The 14555-nt window shown below is 48.2% G+C and overlaps 5 protein-coding genes across 5 annotated transcripts; 2 read left to right on the top strand and 3 right to left on the bottom strand.

Moving 5' to 3' along the window:
- Nucleotides 1–377: 377 nt before the first annotated feature.
- On the top strand, nucleotides 378–949 carry K444DRAFT_665945 (uncharacterized protein; the record flags this gene model as incomplete). Its single annotated transcript, XM_024887145.1, has 2 exons — nucleotides 378–616; nucleotides 705–949. The coding sequence occupies exons 1-2, from the start codon at nucleotides 382–384 to the stop codon at nucleotides 947–949; spliced, it is 480 nt and encodes a 159-aa protein (XP_024733206.1). The 5' UTR covers nucleotides 378–381.
- A 2078-nt stretch (nucleotides 950–3027) lies between these two features.
- Nucleotides 3028–5167, bottom strand: K444DRAFT_654458 (glycoside hydrolase family 3 protein; the record flags this gene model as incomplete). The annotated part of the gene is made up of 7 exons (XM_024885947.1): nucleotides 3028–3281; nucleotides 3419–3615; nucleotides 3656–3952; nucleotides 4141–4327; nucleotides 4429–4974; nucleotides 5008–5039; nucleotides 5088–5167. The coding sequence occupies 7 exons, from the start codon at nucleotides 5165–5167 to the stop codon at nucleotides 3112–3114; spliced, it is 1509 nt and encodes a 502-aa protein (XP_024733205.1). The 3' UTR covers nucleotides 3028–3111.
- Nucleotides 5168–6335: 1168 nt separating this feature from the next.
- On the bottom strand, nucleotides 6336–8168 carry K444DRAFT_59051 (uncharacterized protein). The gene is made up of 5 exons (XM_024878151.1): nucleotides 7698–8168; nucleotides 7592–7645; nucleotides 7371–7543; nucleotides 7247–7319; nucleotides 6336–7197 (listed from the first exon to the last, which is right to left on the bottom strand). Exons 1-5 carry the CDS (start codon nucleotides 7822–7824, stop codon nucleotides 6374–6376), a joined length of 1251 nt encoding a protein of 416 aa, XP_024733204.1. The 5' UTR covers nucleotides 7825–8168; the 3' UTR covers nucleotides 6336–6373.
- Nucleotides 8169–9404: 1236 nt separating this feature from the next.
- Nucleotides 9405–11370, top strand: K444DRAFT_665943 (S-adenosyl-L-methionine-dependent methyltransferase). Its single transcript, XM_024887144.1, has 9 exons — nucleotides 9405–9494; nucleotides 9592–9919; nucleotides 9983–10065; nucleotides 10121–10143; nucleotides 10196–10214; nucleotides 10263–10394; nucleotides 10444–10504; nucleotides 10555–11109; nucleotides 11164–11370. Exons 1-9 carry the CDS (start codon nucleotides 9446–9448, stop codon nucleotides 11192–11194), a joined length of 1281 nt encoding a protein of 426 aa, XP_024733203.1. The 5' UTR covers nucleotides 9405–9445; the 3' UTR covers nucleotides 11195–11370.
- A 1269-nt stretch (nucleotides 11371–12639) lies between these two features.
- Nucleotides 12640–14065, bottom strand: K444DRAFT_566821 (uncharacterized protein). The gene is made up of 3 exons (XM_024877143.1): nucleotides 13753–14065; nucleotides 13466–13665; nucleotides 12640–13418 (listed from the first exon to the last, which is right to left on the bottom strand). Exons 1-3 carry the CDS (start codon nucleotides 13898–13900, stop codon nucleotides 12690–12692), a joined length of 1077 nt encoding a protein of 358 aa, XP_024733202.1. The 5' UTR covers nucleotides 13901–14065; the 3' UTR covers nucleotides 12640–12689.
- Nucleotides 14066–14555: the final 490 nt, after the last annotated feature.

Genomic DNA, 14555 nt, shown 5'->3' with positions numbered 1-14555 from the left:
AGTCCTTTTGACGATTCGGTGCTTCGCTTGCTAAGCGAGTGGCGAGAGGGTCTCCCCTTTTCAGAGCCCAGCTCCTTACATAGCCAAGCTTTCTTGACCCATGCTTCACGCATCGCGGTTCATTGTACGGTGACTTTTATATCACTTGTTTGCTACTGTATTGTATTTGATCATTGTATATTTCGTTGAGCGTTGGTAGCCCCAATACTTTCCCCACATTTTGTTATTTTCAGCGGCAGACCTCTGCGAACTAAAGAAAGACAATTCTCATTTCAATACCACTCGTTATTACAAAAGATTGTGTTCTCTTTGGAATCAGAGGCAAGGAAAGAATGAAATTCAGCCATCTGCGAGCGAGATATATCATAAGCTCAGAGATCAATGTCCGTGGTCATTATCGTCGTCGTGGTCGTGGTCGTGGTCGTCATCGTGGTCGTCATCATGGTCGTCGTCGTGGTCATCATCATGACCATGACCGTGGCCAGGCTTCGGATACACAGTAACAACTGGGAAGCCCCAGCAGCTGCAAGCACTGGAGTATCTCACACCGCCAGAGCAGGCGGTAGCATAGGTCGGGACGGCGGTTGGGCTAGTTGGAGGATGGCTAGCGTAAGATGTATGTCAGAACAGCGAGCATGGATCAAGTTTTGTGTTAGATGGTGACTTGCTGTTTATATTGAGTGACCTGCATGAAACTCTTGCAGTCTGCCTGGTGGGAATAGACGGTTGCTGGCCCGTTGCGGGTGCCAGTGACGGCTCGAGCACAGTTGTCTGCGTTGCAGCCCGGTGGCCCGTTATTCCTCTCGAAAATGAGGTTTCCGAAGGCAAGGCTAGCAAGAGCGAGGAGAATGAGTGTTGGTCTCATGATGAACGATTATTTGAGAGGGATAACTTTGGTGTTGATAGTCAGGATAAGTTTTTGGTTATGATTAAAGTGAAAGTTGCTTGAGCTGGGAAACTTCACAGGCTCAGATAAGTGGCACTCTTTAAATAGAGAACAACCAAAGCCCCGCAGTGCCTCATCGTATCCCCTCTCTTGGCATCCCTCTCAGAGGAAGACTCTGCTAAGCCAAATCCTGAACTCGGTGTCATGGCTGCAGGAGGAGCTGTCGATGTTCGGACAGTGAGGGGAGGTGCCTCTCCACTTAAAGCGTTCCCAAGCCTTCTCCAACAATGCGATCAGTATTATGGAGAAACTAAAGCGAAGCCTTGTGGAATGCGTTGGAAGTCGCGCTGTTCTGTTCCGCTGGGCACTGAGGCTTGGAAATCAGACTATTGATTTTCCGCGGGATGACGGGCCATTCACGTCAACGATTGCAATATTCAGCTCCCTCGAAAAGAGTATCCACTTAAAGGCTTTGAAAGAGAGAAGAGACTTCTTCGTTATAAAAGCAACCTCAAACAAATTACTCGTGAACCTCGCTAGGTCTTTCGGATCCACCTCTAGTTCTAGACCTTCCCCTCTATGCAAAGATTCGATTGAGCGTAGCGATGCAGTGATGTAATAAAATAAAAACGGCTGTTTTATATTTTTCTCGCAATAAAAAACATTATTTTTATAATTTCCGATGGTTTTCTAATTTGTATGGCATGTATGTGTATATAATTATTTAGGACGAAAACAATGAAAACACCAAATTAGGCGAGCAAGTCACGCTCTAACGTCACGTGAAAATATAAAAAGCCACTTTCTTTTTATATATAACCAATAAAATATGATACAAACATGTTTTTGATATAAAAAACTCTTTTTATGCATTCTTAATTGAGTGTCACTAAGACACGATGGCTGTGGAACTCATTGAAGCTACAGATCAGGAAAACTTACCAAGTTACTGACTGCTGTTCGTGATGCGCTACGAGGTGGTGTAATGTCAGGTTCGGACGGATTTCCCGGAGGTTACATAGCTGATTATCAGATGCGGGGTCGAGTCTAACTTCGGGAATAAGGAAATGCTGCATATCATCGACCGTCTGAAAAGGGATGAGGTTAAAAAGGGAATGAGGGGGCTGGATCACCAACACGTCAGACAAGGAACGCCACCCAGTCAGCCATGACACCAAAACACCATTCCTTCAGCTGAACCCTTCCAACTTCTCCTCACAGAATAATTAGCTTTCTTGGAGGAGAACATTACCATGATCTGATTCCTTCCATATTCTGATATCCGGATCCGACGAGAGAGCAAGCCTGGAGGACGGCTCGATTGGCCCCTCGGTTCCTGGATGGCCAGACTAAAACCTCGTTGCCTAATGGCATAAGTCAGCGAATCGTTTGGCTTTCGGAGCTTGGCAACAAATAAATGAAGGAAAAATAGGCGGATGTACCCCGCATCACGTATTTTGAAGTGTCAATGAATTGGGATTGGCTCTTGTATTAAGTTACTCCCGCAACGGATCAGTTGGAGCAGGCTCACTTTCTGACTCTGTACCCGAATATCAACATTCCAAATATAGCTTTGTTGCCTCGCCGAACTTTGCAAGGCCACTCCGAACGAAAGTACGGAAGCGGCTGCGCAAAGTTTCTTCCGTCCAACCCGAAGCAACCGGCTCGCCGGTTACTCTCATCATTTTCTCTTATCAGATCAAGTTGAAATCTTGAAGTAATGAACTTATTCATTATTCGAAAAACCAAGAAATCCAAAGGAGATTCATTAAATGTGTGTCTAGACTAAATAAAATCAAGTCCTGCCTTTCCAGAGCGTTCAAAATTCTAAATTATTACCAAAGGATTTAATATCTGAATTGACGAAATGTGTGAGACTTTCACTTTGATAACCCTGAAATTTTTAAAGATTGCTTAATCCATGAGCAGCTGGACGGATGTGGAAGTTTCCTAGGTTGGTTTGAAAACGATTTCTAGATTAAAACGGTTTGAAATTTTGAAGTGTTCCGAGTAAGTTTCGGCGGCGGAATTGACGGACCACATTCCAACTTTCCAACAAGACTTGAAAGTCCTGAAATTCAAGTAGCAAAACCACGACAACTCCATCGGTCCATGTATATAGAACTCTCAAAGCCCCTTCACCGGAATTTGCTGTGATGTTTCCGCAAAGGACATAAGTCACGTGAACCCCTCTGCACCACAGCATCTCAGACCCACACACTTCTTCAACATAACCCGCGACTATCCTCCACCATTCTAGGCATACGACCAGTAGGAGGCTGCGGCCACCTATCGAGTACAACATCCTGCCCCACCAACGTGAGATCGACCCTCGCCTGTCTTGGCACATCCAACAACAAACTATACCTCCCCACTAAAGCTCCGTATGCCCCACCTCATCCACCCCCGCCAAACTCCCAACCTTAATCTCAATCTCCGTTTCCTCGTCGCCTTAGCAGCCAATCCTTTCAACCTCTTATACCCCACCAACTCTTTAATCGGATTCGGTTTCAGTCCAAGGTCTCCACTCACAAAACCAAAGCCACGAAATCCGATGTTCGGGGCCTGTATTCGTGACCTCGACCTCGATCTTCGAATCTGGCTGGAAGGGAAAGAGATCAAAGAAGGATTCAAAGTTGCTGTGAAGCAGGTTATGGATCTCAGTCGTTCGTGTTGAATTCGATGTCGAACTCCCGCCGCCCGGAGATTTTAGAGAGGAAGGGTAGAATCTGGCAGTGAGGTTCGTGTCATGCAGGCCATAGATCAAACCGTAAGACGGAGTTGTTGTAGAATTTGTATATCCTTCCTGGCTTTGTAGCGGAGGGGCGGAGAGACATGTCGGTCATTGGGACTTGGTCTGTATATTTGGCAGGATGTTGAGTTACAGGTAGCCTGCTAGCTGGCGCGTGAACCCCGGCCAAGATATCGAAGACTGCGGGCTCTCCGTCTTGGTCTGGATGCCCCGCCCGTGGGATGGCGGAAATGTTAGGGGTTTGGAAGAGGGGATTGTCGTCTAGTTGACCTCCCATTTTTATGACGATGCAAGGCTTTCCGAGAGAGAGGAGCCTTAAGAGATTAAATCCAGTTGTGCAAGACTCCCGGCGATTGAATATCTGTCCCATGCTTCGCCTTCGATTGAAGAATTGACGCCTCCGAAATACAGGGCGATATCTGAGGGATTGGCGGCTGCGAGTGCGCCCTTAGTCATGTTCACGGGGTTGTGTTGTTGTTGATGGGTCTATTTGCGTATGTACGCCACTTGCAGTCCGATTTGTTGGACAGCATAGAGAGAATTACACAGATACGGAGGAACTTCACTGTATCCTCCTTGCATTTGAACTTGTGCATTTGCCCACATGCCAGTTATTGCCACTTTCGTACCATTTTTGGGAGCCAAAGGCAAAGTGCCGTCGTTTCTCAGTAAGACCATTGCGGCATTGCCTTGACGGCTGATTGGCGAGCTAAATTCTGTGCTCCTGGGGTGTTTACGTCGCTCCATGAGATGACTCGATATGGATTCGCTCTTGATGGGTCGAAATAACCAAGTCTTACCAAGGCCCCATACTGTCTCTCGAGAGCGTTGTCCAGCGCCGCTTCAATGACTCCGGCTGTATCAGTGGGCTGGCCATTAGCCTCGCAAACGTTATCTGTCTCAGCGGTGAAACCAAGACCAGCAGGAGCCGCTAAATTGTCTGTGTAATGGTGACTGCCCATGATGCTATGAACAGCTTTGCAGCCACTCGCCACACACTGATTCTGGTCCGTCCAATTCCAGTGATCTCGGGGAACCTCCTGGAGTAGATACGTGCTGGCACAAGTTGGAACTTCGTTGACTGCGTTGTACGAACATTTTATAGACTGAACTCGAGAGTCTCGTGCAAATTGCTGGAAGGGTGGTAGATAATACTCAACCACGTCCTGCATGGAGACGTTGGCGTTAAATGCGTATCTTGTCACACTCGCCCAGATTTCCAAATTATAGGCTGTGTAATGTTTGCAACTAGCAACGACTTTCTTGAAGGGTTGACTTTTGTCCCTTTCCAGTCCGAGCAATAGGTGCTTCACATAGTATTGAATTCGAAAAGGATCTTCTCCTAGTGTCTCCATCCCTCTGCCCTAACGGGGATCTTTGTAAGGATTGATATTCGGCGTCCTTACTTTACGTCAGCACCGAACTTTCAACAGGGAGGAAGAAACAAACCAAAAGTTCAGCCCTGCTTTCCCGACATTTGCAAACGCCCTCTCTTCGGTCCTACTAACATTCCCAAATCCCTCAATCATCTTATTATCGAACGCAGCAGCCAGCAAAATTGGATTCGCAAGCGACGTTGGTTAAGAGAAGTTCCCGGAACTCGCACAACTCACTCCCGGTTATGCGGCAACGCCGTGTAATGCTTCGTTCCACTATTCGTATGGAGGCAAGCCGAGTCGAGAAGTTCCTAAAGCGTCACAAAAAGATGTGAGTGACGTGGTAAATTGTGAGGGAGGTTTGAGTACTCAACCGTGTTGGCGATTTTCTCCGTAATGTTCATTGCTGCAACAATTGCCTTGACTCGATCTGCTGGAGGCAGAAGTATTTCACACGAGATTTTTCGTGAGTAATGCGGGACCATTAGTGCAATCCGGGAATTGCATTGCCCATGTTGGAGAAGCCAGTATGGTAATCGCTGGCACGGATGCGATTGTACGTATCTTGAAGTTACACTCGATCTTCTGATGTTGCGATTGAAGCTCCGGCAAGAAAGCACTTCAATACATGCGAAAGCCGAAACCATGGCGGCATATGTTCCTCTAAAATCTTCATTTCTTCGAAATTTCGACATGGTAGCTAGAGTACACATGAGATCGAGCTGTAATTCGAGAGGTATTTCCCCGAAAGCCATGGCTAAAAGGAGGTATATCTGGGCCATGACTTCAGAAAGTGGTATTCCCTGGCGAGACCAGGTTCATCTCGAAGAGCCATCTGAGCAAACTCTTAGTTGCTATCCATTTCACTTATCCAGCCACTTAGCCAGATTTGTAGGCATTATATTGAGGGGAGGTGCCGTATGGGTTACAGAAGCAGAGGTTGATCGACTACCGATAGACCGGCAACAACGAACGGAGACATTTTTTTAACTGTTGAATGTTGTAATATTACCAATGCGGGCTGGCCGTCTCCAAATGAGACCGTGAAAGATTGTGTAGGGGATACGAAAGACTTTAGCCGCCCAGGGCAGGGGGTGCTCCAGATCGGTCCGGCACTCGCCATTGGCAAGTCAGGTCTAGATATCAGCCCAGAAGAAAGTTTCTGCAATACTTTGGAAATCATGCATGACTTGTATATTACAACTTGGAAGCTGTGCAGTGTCCCAGAGTTTCTATTAATCCTGCACATCAGTAAACCCCCACTCCTCCTCGGTGTAAAATAATACAACAGCCGCCCAAACATTTTCTAAGCAGGACAAAAAGAGCTCTGCCTATTCTTAAGAAGTGAATAGTAACGCTCTACGTGCGTCCGCTCAACCAACTCTGAGGAATTCTCTCTTCCACCAACTCCTCCGTGCTTCTTCCACTTCCACCTTGACTGATTCTCCTCACCTCCGAGATATCCTCGCCAAGCTCACTCTTCCCCGTGGGCGACTCACCTCGAGGTCTGCTCTCCACCTGAACGACTCGTCCTACGTGGACTTTGATCTTGCCCAAGGGTATGCTGCTTCTTTGAACTCTTCCATTCAAATCCATATCTCTCTCCTCGGCCTCCATGCTTTTCAATTCTTGGGCTGAGATGTGTGTCGTGACAGTTCCTTCTCTGGTGACTTTATTTGCACCGAAGACTCCAAGTTTGTCAACGACGTAGGGGCCTGTGGATCCAGCAGAGTTCTTGTTATGCTGGATGTGACTTGCATTCTGCGCTGAGAATTGGTCGTGGGAAGAAGCGGTAGATGTCTTGTCTTTGCTAGTGACCCAGTGTAGGACCAATACCGAGAACAGGACGTCCGCAACGCAGCACATCAAGCAGATCCAGGCTGCTTCTCCCTTAAGCACCATGAGCACAGTTAAGTTGACAACCGAGGAGGTAAGTGTTGCAAGAGAGCCAACGAAAGAACGGAGTGTGATGGTGCGGAGGATCGAATTAGGCGAGTTCTTGTAGGAGTAGAGTTTTCGTAGAGGGATGACAAAGAGAAGGGTGAGATAGAAATTCAGCACCGCGTCGAAGATGATGAGTGGCATCACAGATTTGGATTGAAGGCCGATAATACAGGTGCCGTCTTCTCTGAAGTACGCCACACGGAAGACGAAATTGACGGCTACGACAACGCAATACGGCACTAGACATTGTCAGCCTGCGATGCGAAAGGGAGAGGGGTTGGAACACACAGAGAAGTCCAAACACATTAAAGCACCATAATTTGGATTTGAATCGCGGGGTAGAAACCGCTCTCACGATGTACTTGTGCTTGTCAGTTATGAAGCAATCAAAAGCTGGAATGGATACGCGTACCACTTTCTCGACCAGGAAGTAGTAGATAAACAGTTTCGTAGATAGATAAAATGCAATACAGAGCAGGATGGAGGCTCCGCACACATCCATACCCGAATTGAGGCCCAGTCCATGCTCAATAATTGCTGTGGCGAAAGTGAAAACGATTGAGTCGGTGTAGATCAAGAGAGTAACTGTCTATGGATTAGCAGAACTCCTTCGAATGAAAGTCATGGTCGTACGCCATCTTGTTAACGGAACTTTGGACCAGTTCCTTGTCGCTTGTATTCTCCGAGCTAGGTAGAATTGTTAGAAAATTCCTCGATATGCGTCTCCCATGGAACTCACTGAGGCACACAGCCAGAATGGCCATCGTCATCATAGACAAGACGGTGGAAATCACAAGACCAGCAGTAGGGATTGGGGTGGAAACAGTGCCCATCTCGCGGGACAGCAATTGCACTGAATCCATCATCGTGAGATTCTTGAGAAATCCGTTGGCCCCCACAGTGGATGCCAGACGATCTCTTATATGGGCCTGGCGGTGAGCCTCCCAGTGCCTCGAGCCTTGAAAAAGAGGGCCTTGAAAGGGCCCACGGGCAATGGAATGGCATCACGAAGGCGGAAATGGATCACTGGACGGCTGGCAGCTAAGGAGTGTATTGGACAGGTACTACATGCAGAACGGAGAGCTTTACTAGCGCACCCAAGCGTCACTGGGCAGGGGCCATTGCCTTGACATGATTTGAGGAAAACGATGGGCTGCCGACATGTGAAGTTTGACAAAGCGATAGGAAAGGAGGAAGAAGATATCGAGCTTTGCTCTGCCTGGTGCTCTTTGCGAAGCAGTTGATCGAAGGCCGTGCGAGCCCCACAGCGGCGTGCCGCTAAGCAGTAGCGCTTCAGTTCCTTGGTCCCTTAACGCCTCCTCCCGGGATGTCCAGATCGCGGGGAATGATCTACGGGACGGTGAGCAAGGTGTTGACCTTGTACGTTTCGGATCGTATGAACCCTAGGAAACTCTAGGCGCCCCATTTGCAAGCAACTTTGCCGCAGGAGACGCCATCGTGTGCGTGCGTGGCTTGGACCGCACCCAGCACGGGCCTGCTTTCCAAGTCGACAAGAATTATTGGAGACACGGCAGGAGCTGCGCATGAAGTCTCTCATCTTGTCATCTTGTTACATAACTGTCCGTGCCGAATCGTGGCTATCGATACGATAGTCAGGGGTTGCCCCTCCCCCCCTTCGGCCTTCGGCCTTCGAAATCCAAAGCCTTGTTCACCTTTTGCACAGGAGACACGTTCATGTCGAGTCAAGACGACAAATCTGGGATCTGTCACTTGCCACATGCTTCCCACGTTGTAGGGTTCCTCCCGGAAGTTTAAATCGAACGGCCGATGTGGCGGTACGACAATAGAGTTCGTACACCGACCAAGATGAGGTGGTGCGTTCTGCGTTACAGTACTGCTATCGGTGGTACAGCTGTCTTCATCTTGTTCGTCTGAAAGATCCTCCCCGACAGTGACCCTGTCTGTCCATGCCATTGGCGGGATGAACGAGTTGTGAAATATTCGACGGCCCATCGCAAGGAAAAGGGATGGCTGGACTCTTCCGCTCCGCAATACGCGGTCTGCCGTGTCGGCGGCGTCGGTCATCCGACGCCGCTCGGTGTTGTCTTTTCCCACCAAGACCTCTTCTGGCAAATGTGTCCCGCGTGTCGCGCGTGTCGCGTGTGTTGAGCTCGAGCCGCTGTCAAGTCAGAGTCATAGTAGAAACTGTGGCTTTCAAATCGTGGCTAGGTTGTGATGGTGTGTCGATCGATGTGGTTTATTTAAAGTCGGAAAGTTTGAACGACAGTCGGGTCATCGCAGTAGGCGCTGACTAAGGCTAATCCCCGTGCCCCGACTCGGAGCGTTTCCAATTTGAGGAAAGGCATCGGGGTGAAAGTGGGTAGGACACACCCCTGAAGCTTTTGATTGGCGGTTGATGTCGACCGGAGATCGCGTCGCAATCGTCCGAGCCAAATCTCCACACTAGTCTTGAGCACCGTCCCGTCATTGACCCCCTCCCACGCATATGGGAGTTATTAGAATTTTATGATGGCTTCGTCTGGTGAGAGCGATCCTGTCCCCTCTGCGGCTGCTGGTAAGTCCAATCCTGAAGATGGATTACTGAGGTCGGCAATGCGCATTCTTGTTTGAGATCTGGACTCCACAGACATATGAAGGCTGATCTGGGACAGAAGATAAGACGTCTCCTGGAAAAGAAATATCTTCCACGGTTGAGGCTCTTGCCACAATTGCTCACAGCAAAGACCTGGAATCGAATGAGCCTGCTGCAGCGAGCTCAGACGGACACTCTTTTGGACCCGCGTCAAAAAATGTCGCTCCACTGCCCCATCATGACGAGAGTGCTGCCGAGACCCCATCGTTGCCCACCTCACAAACCGGTGAACCTATCTCTCAAGGAGATCCTGCGTCTGAGATCGCCGAGACGCCCAGCGTAGCTGCCCTATCTGTGGACAATGAAGAACGGGATGACGATTCAGCGATTGGAGACTCAAGCATTTAGTACGTACAGACATTTGAAAACAATGTGAAGCCAAGCCAAGCCATACTGACCATACATCTTAGCACTACCAACACTTCAGCAAGGTCAAGTGTATATGATTTTGTCTTCGAGAATGGGAGAACGTATCATTCTTTTAGGCAAGGAAGTATGTATCTCCGCCACCACCTTGCATAGGACTGCATAATGCTGACGACGTAAAGAATATGAATTGCCTAACGACGAGGTACGCAAAGCCCAAGCAATCGGATCTGAAGAGGTTAATTGATATTTCGAAGCGAGAGCAGGACAGATTAGGTGAGATCACTTCTTGGCCGTGTCCACATTGACCACTCACACTTCCAGATCTCCAACATCATTTATTTCTATTAACATTGGGTGGTGAGTTATACAATGCACCTCTCAAAGATCTATCGGGTGGCCTTCACAACGTGCTTGACATCGGGACGGGAACTGGTATTTGGGCTATCGACTTTGGCAAGCTTTGCATTCATACCCTATTCAGAAATATGCTAACAAGCCAAAGCCTCCTTATTCCCCTCAGCCAATGTAATTGGGACAGACCTGAGTCCCATTCAACCAGACCTGTACGTATATTCAATTGCCATCCACATTCCCAATCCAACTAACCATGAAGCGTTCCACCAAACCTACATTTCGAAGTCGATGATGCAGAAGACCCCTGGCTTTTCTCTCACCAGTTCGATTATATTCATGGCCGGGCTCTAGCAACCTGCTTCAAATCCCACATGACGGTAATAAAGTCCGCTTTCAACTTCACTCGACCTGGCGGATATTTTGAACTCCAAGACTGTGTCGTTCCGTTCCGCTGTATGGACGATTCTATGAAAGGCACCACACTCGAAAGATGGGTAGACCTAATCATGCAAGCGACAGCGAGAATGGGTAAAGATTGGACGCGAGTGAAGAAGTACAAAGAGTATTTAGAGGAAGCGGGCTTCGAAGATATCGTAGAGAAGAAGTACGAATGGCCAGTGGGCACTTGGGCCAAGGGGAAGAAGGCGAAGATGTTAGGATTGTGGTATAGAGAAGATTTGCTGAGTGGGTTGCAAGGCTTTACGATGGCGTTGTTGACACGGGCTTTGGGGATGTCGACTGTGGAGGTGGAGGTACTTTTGACTGGCGTGAGGGAGGACATCAAGAGCAACAAGATTCACATTTATATCCCGGTGTAAGTTGGAGTATTTTTATTCTCTTAGACCTGAAAACTGCTGATCCCATGCAGACGAGTGGTGTACGGCCGCAAACCACTCTGAGTTCGGAGTTTGGTGACATGTTGGAATATGATTTTTGGAGTAGCGGATTTTGTTGAGCATCTTAAGTTTTATCTGAATACTGTATCTGAACCACTGGTACGAGTCCTCTATACCAGCATTAATGGACCCCACTGCTTTACATAATTCAAACTGATGTTACTAATTGACGAAGATGGACTTTCAGTATGGTTCTTTTGATTTCTCGTTCTATTTTCATTTCATCATAGGCAGAGCCGCAGAGTCCTACAGTACTTCTTCCAGCCTCTGCCCAACTTTCTTCCATTTTAGTGAAATTCCGCAAGGGTTTTCATAATTCGCTACTATTGTCAATTTCCCCGTATAACTTTAATTGCTATTGGCCAAATATCCTCGCCTCATAGTCGAGACCACTAGGAGGCTGGACCTTAGGATGAGTAAGCTGATGCGTTGCAAAATACTTATCTCGAATTACCTTCCATGTTGGGACTGCTTCAAGGACTCTGTATGGATGTCTCGCTCTATCAACGGCCAAAACAAGCCCCTCACTGTGCTGAAGAGGTGTCTTTTAAAACCCATGTTGTCCTCGAGCAGGTGCAAGATTATGAAAAAGGCCCCACTTATCGAATGTCGCTTTGGTTTCCGATGGTGCAGCAACTGGCTAAGGCCACCCTGGTCCCTTGGGATAGCGCACCGTTCACTAAGGCAGTGGGAACACTTTATCTGTTCTCTTTTCTGCCCATCGAAGGCTGCCTGTTGCGAGCGAGAACGCCTCTCAGAAAAGATGATCGAGCTGAAGCAATGGAACTGCTTCGAAAATGGGGAAGGGTGGAGCAGGTTCTTCCTAACGAGTGGTCACTCCTGACTCCTGGAGCCAAGTTGGAATACACCTAGAGCCAGTGCCAAAAACCTGTGGCCATCTGCTTTTAATTCCATCTATGTCGGTCATGTGGACGCTGCAGCAGTTTGCGTGATCGTTTCGCCAATTACGGACTTCTTTTGTTCTGCTCGATTTTGAATTTCGATCTATTGGCACTTGGCAAGCTACTGTGAGACCGCTCGAGCGTGTGGGGTTCTATCTCATCGTTGAAGAATTCAAAACGCCATGGTGCTGGTGGACGTTGGGGCGGCTACTCGTACCTTTGTTCTTACTCGAGATATGTGCTTTTGAGTGCGTTGTGGTTTTACTCTATGTCGCCAACCTATGTTCTACAGCAGCGGCGCCCGTATTGATCCCCTACGATCTTGCGAACTTGGTTCGAAGGTACCAGGAGTATTTCTCCAAATCGTTGGATACTCAAATGTTACGATCCGCACCCGGAATAACGGCCATCACAACCGGTACTTCTGGCAACCGCGGCGTACTTCTGTTTAGGAGTACCAGGAGGTCTTTCGTACGATTGCTCAACGGCCAAGCAGAAATCACTTTATGACATCTTCACTAAATAGAAAAATGCAAGTTTGGAATTGTTTGGTCATGAACGCCGTCGATCTCGTTGCTGTCATAGGGCATAAACTATCATAACTCATCATCGGATTCCGTTTCCGAGCCATCAACGACAGGAGCTAGTTTTGCAGCTGGCTTTTTCTGAAATACTGGTAACTCTCGTCTCGGAGGTACAATAGCTTCCCTAGATAAAGTCGGTGCTACTGCTGACGATAATGCTTCGGCAGGGCTTTCTCGGAGGTTCTTTCGAGTGGGTGGCGGTACTGATGCTTCATCCTCTGACGATTCATCTGCTGTTGATTCATCCTGAGGGGGTGTCTGTGGTTGGTCTTTCTCGGACTCGTTGGGAGCTTTATCGATATCCATATTCTGGAAGCCGTCTGATTCGTCATCCTCGCTCTCTACTCGTATTCCAGCCTTTCGTTTCCCCCTTCTTGAAGGGCCCGCAGAGTGGTGCCTCTCGCTCCGATTCTCTTCTACCACTGCAAGCCGAGCTGGATCCACATTTGAGCTCGCCAAGAGTCGTTGTTGGTCCCGAATCTTTAGCTTCTTTTCGTTTAAAAGAAGGGAAAACTTCTCTAGTAGATCATTTTCGTAATCCATTTTTAGCTTCTTAAGCTTAGCAAGAGTATCTTCAAGATTCTTTACTTGCTTATTTTCCTCTCGAAGAGCCTTCTGTTGGGACTCGAGCTCTTTCGTGGTCGTATTTCTGGAAGTGACAGAGAGGCCACACCATTCGAATAGATCGATCTTCTCTAATGCGTCCGCATCTTTAGCAAGGGTAATTGTTCCCAGTTTTTGCTAAGACAAATTAGCGACGAATATTGGTCATACGGTATAGTACAAACCGTGATTCCTTCCACTCGCTTCTGTATAGTAATTATAAGGTTGCCATTAACATTTGCAATAGCCTCAAGGTCCTCCGTTACGGCAGTACGGTCTGGTCCTGGAGCTATCCCAAGTAAGATGAAGGTTAATATCGCCTCCCAATCTTCCTGATTAACTGCTGAAGAATTTTTCTTCCCTAGTAAAGAAGGTTGATGTCGTACTAAATCATCCAAAATTATTAGCTGCCGGATTAACGCATAAAAATAATGGCCCAGGGTTGACTCGGCCAGGCAATCGGCCACCTTACATGAGACGGAGAAGCCATAACCATTGTCTGTTCCAATCAGATCCACATCGAGGAGGCGGCGGCCGGCGGAGGTAACGTGCACGAGCACAAATGGAGGTTCGTCCTGCGGGTGGTCGATGCGGGGAAGCCTCAACACGACCGGGTCCATGGCTTGCCTGCTGAGATGGAGGGTTTCGTTTCAGAGCTTCCAAATGAAGGACGTCAGTATGGGAATTAAGATTTCGGGAGTCGTATCCCTCGCCTTAAAGAGAATGCCTTTATTGCTGCTGCGCCGGGAGCAGAGTCGTAGAAGTGTCCAAATCAGGCAATGTCGAAGTTCCGCCCGCCGTAGAAAAGCACGACGCGCTTTTTCGCGTTTTAGCGCAAAAATCCATCGCGTGCCTGAAATTCAAGGCGGCATCCCAACCTCCAGCCACCTCGACGAGGACCCAGCCATTCCGACCAAAGTCGATACGACGCCAACCACCAGCTCCCCCGACCGATATCTCTCAATTCAACGACAAGGTATCTCACGATACTGCCCGGCGACGACGAAAACGACTACTGGTGGGTGCTGGAGGAAAAGCGCGACCGGGAGGAGCACACGACGAACAAATACAGCAAACAAACCTCACACCAGACCTGCTCCACACGGCGCAACCATACAAACGAAATCAGCGGCCCTGTACTATTAAAACACGATACCAACGACCTTTCCAGACCTACCGACCATGAATTTACGACCCTAATAATTGCGCGATCGATGTTGCCTTGTACGATAGAGTTTTCCTGAGGGTTTCACGTTGAACTTTCGCAGAAAACCC

The sequence above is a fragment of the Hyaloscypha bicolor genome (assembly GCF_002865645.1).
Source record: "Hyaloscypha bicolor E unplaced genomic scaffold K444scaffold_118, whole genome shotgun sequence".
Taxonomy (NCBI): domain Eukaryota; kingdom Fungi; phylum Ascomycota; class Leotiomycetes; order Helotiales; family Hyaloscyphaceae; genus Hyaloscypha; species Hyaloscypha bicolor.
This window is presented reverse-complemented; position numbering and strand designations above follow the sequence as displayed.

What these genes read in the sequence shown, in the direction of transcription:
- K444DRAFT_665943 (XM_024887144.1), top strand. Translation starts at nt 9,446, where the DNA reads ATGATGGCTTCGTCTGGTGAGAGCGATCCTGTCCCCTCTGCGGCTGCT. An exon ending in ATTGGAGACTCAAGCATTTA is followed by an intron (nt 9,920 to 9,982) that starts GTACGTACAGAC and finishes CATACATCTTAG; the next exon opens with CACTACCAACACTTCAGCAA. An exon ending in AGTCCCATTCAACCAGACCT is followed by an intron (nt 10,505 to 10,554) that starts GTACGTATATTC and finishes CTAACCATGAAG; the next exon opens with CGTTCCACCAAACCTACATT.
- K444DRAFT_566821 (XM_024877143.1), bottom strand. Translation starts at nt 13,900, where the DNA reads ATGGACCCGGTCGTGTTGAGGCTTCCCCGCATCGACCACCCGCAGGAC. An exon ending in TTATGGCTTCTCCGTCTCAT is followed by an intron (nt 13,666 to 13,752) that starts GTAAGGTGGCCG and finishes TGGATGATTTAG; the next exon opens with TACGACATCAACCTTCTTTA. An exon ending in AGCGAGTGGAAGGAATCACG is followed by an intron (nt 13,419 to 13,465) that starts GTTTGTACTATA and finishes AATTTGTCTTAG; the next exon opens with CAAAAACTGGGAACAATTAC.
- K444DRAFT_59051 (XM_024878151.1), bottom strand. Translation starts at nt 7,824, where the DNA reads ATGATGGATTCAGTGCAATTGCTGTCCCGCGAGATGGGCACTGTTTCC. An exon ending in AGTTCCGTTAACAAGATGGC is followed by an intron (nt 7,544 to 7,591) that starts GTACGACCATGA and finishes ATCCATAGACAG; the next exon opens with TTACTCTCTTGATCTACACC. An exon ending in ACTTCCTGGTCGAGAAAGTG is followed by an intron (nt 7,320 to 7,370) that starts GTACGCGTATCC and finishes GACAAGCACAAG; the next exon opens with TACATCGTGAGAGCGGTTTC.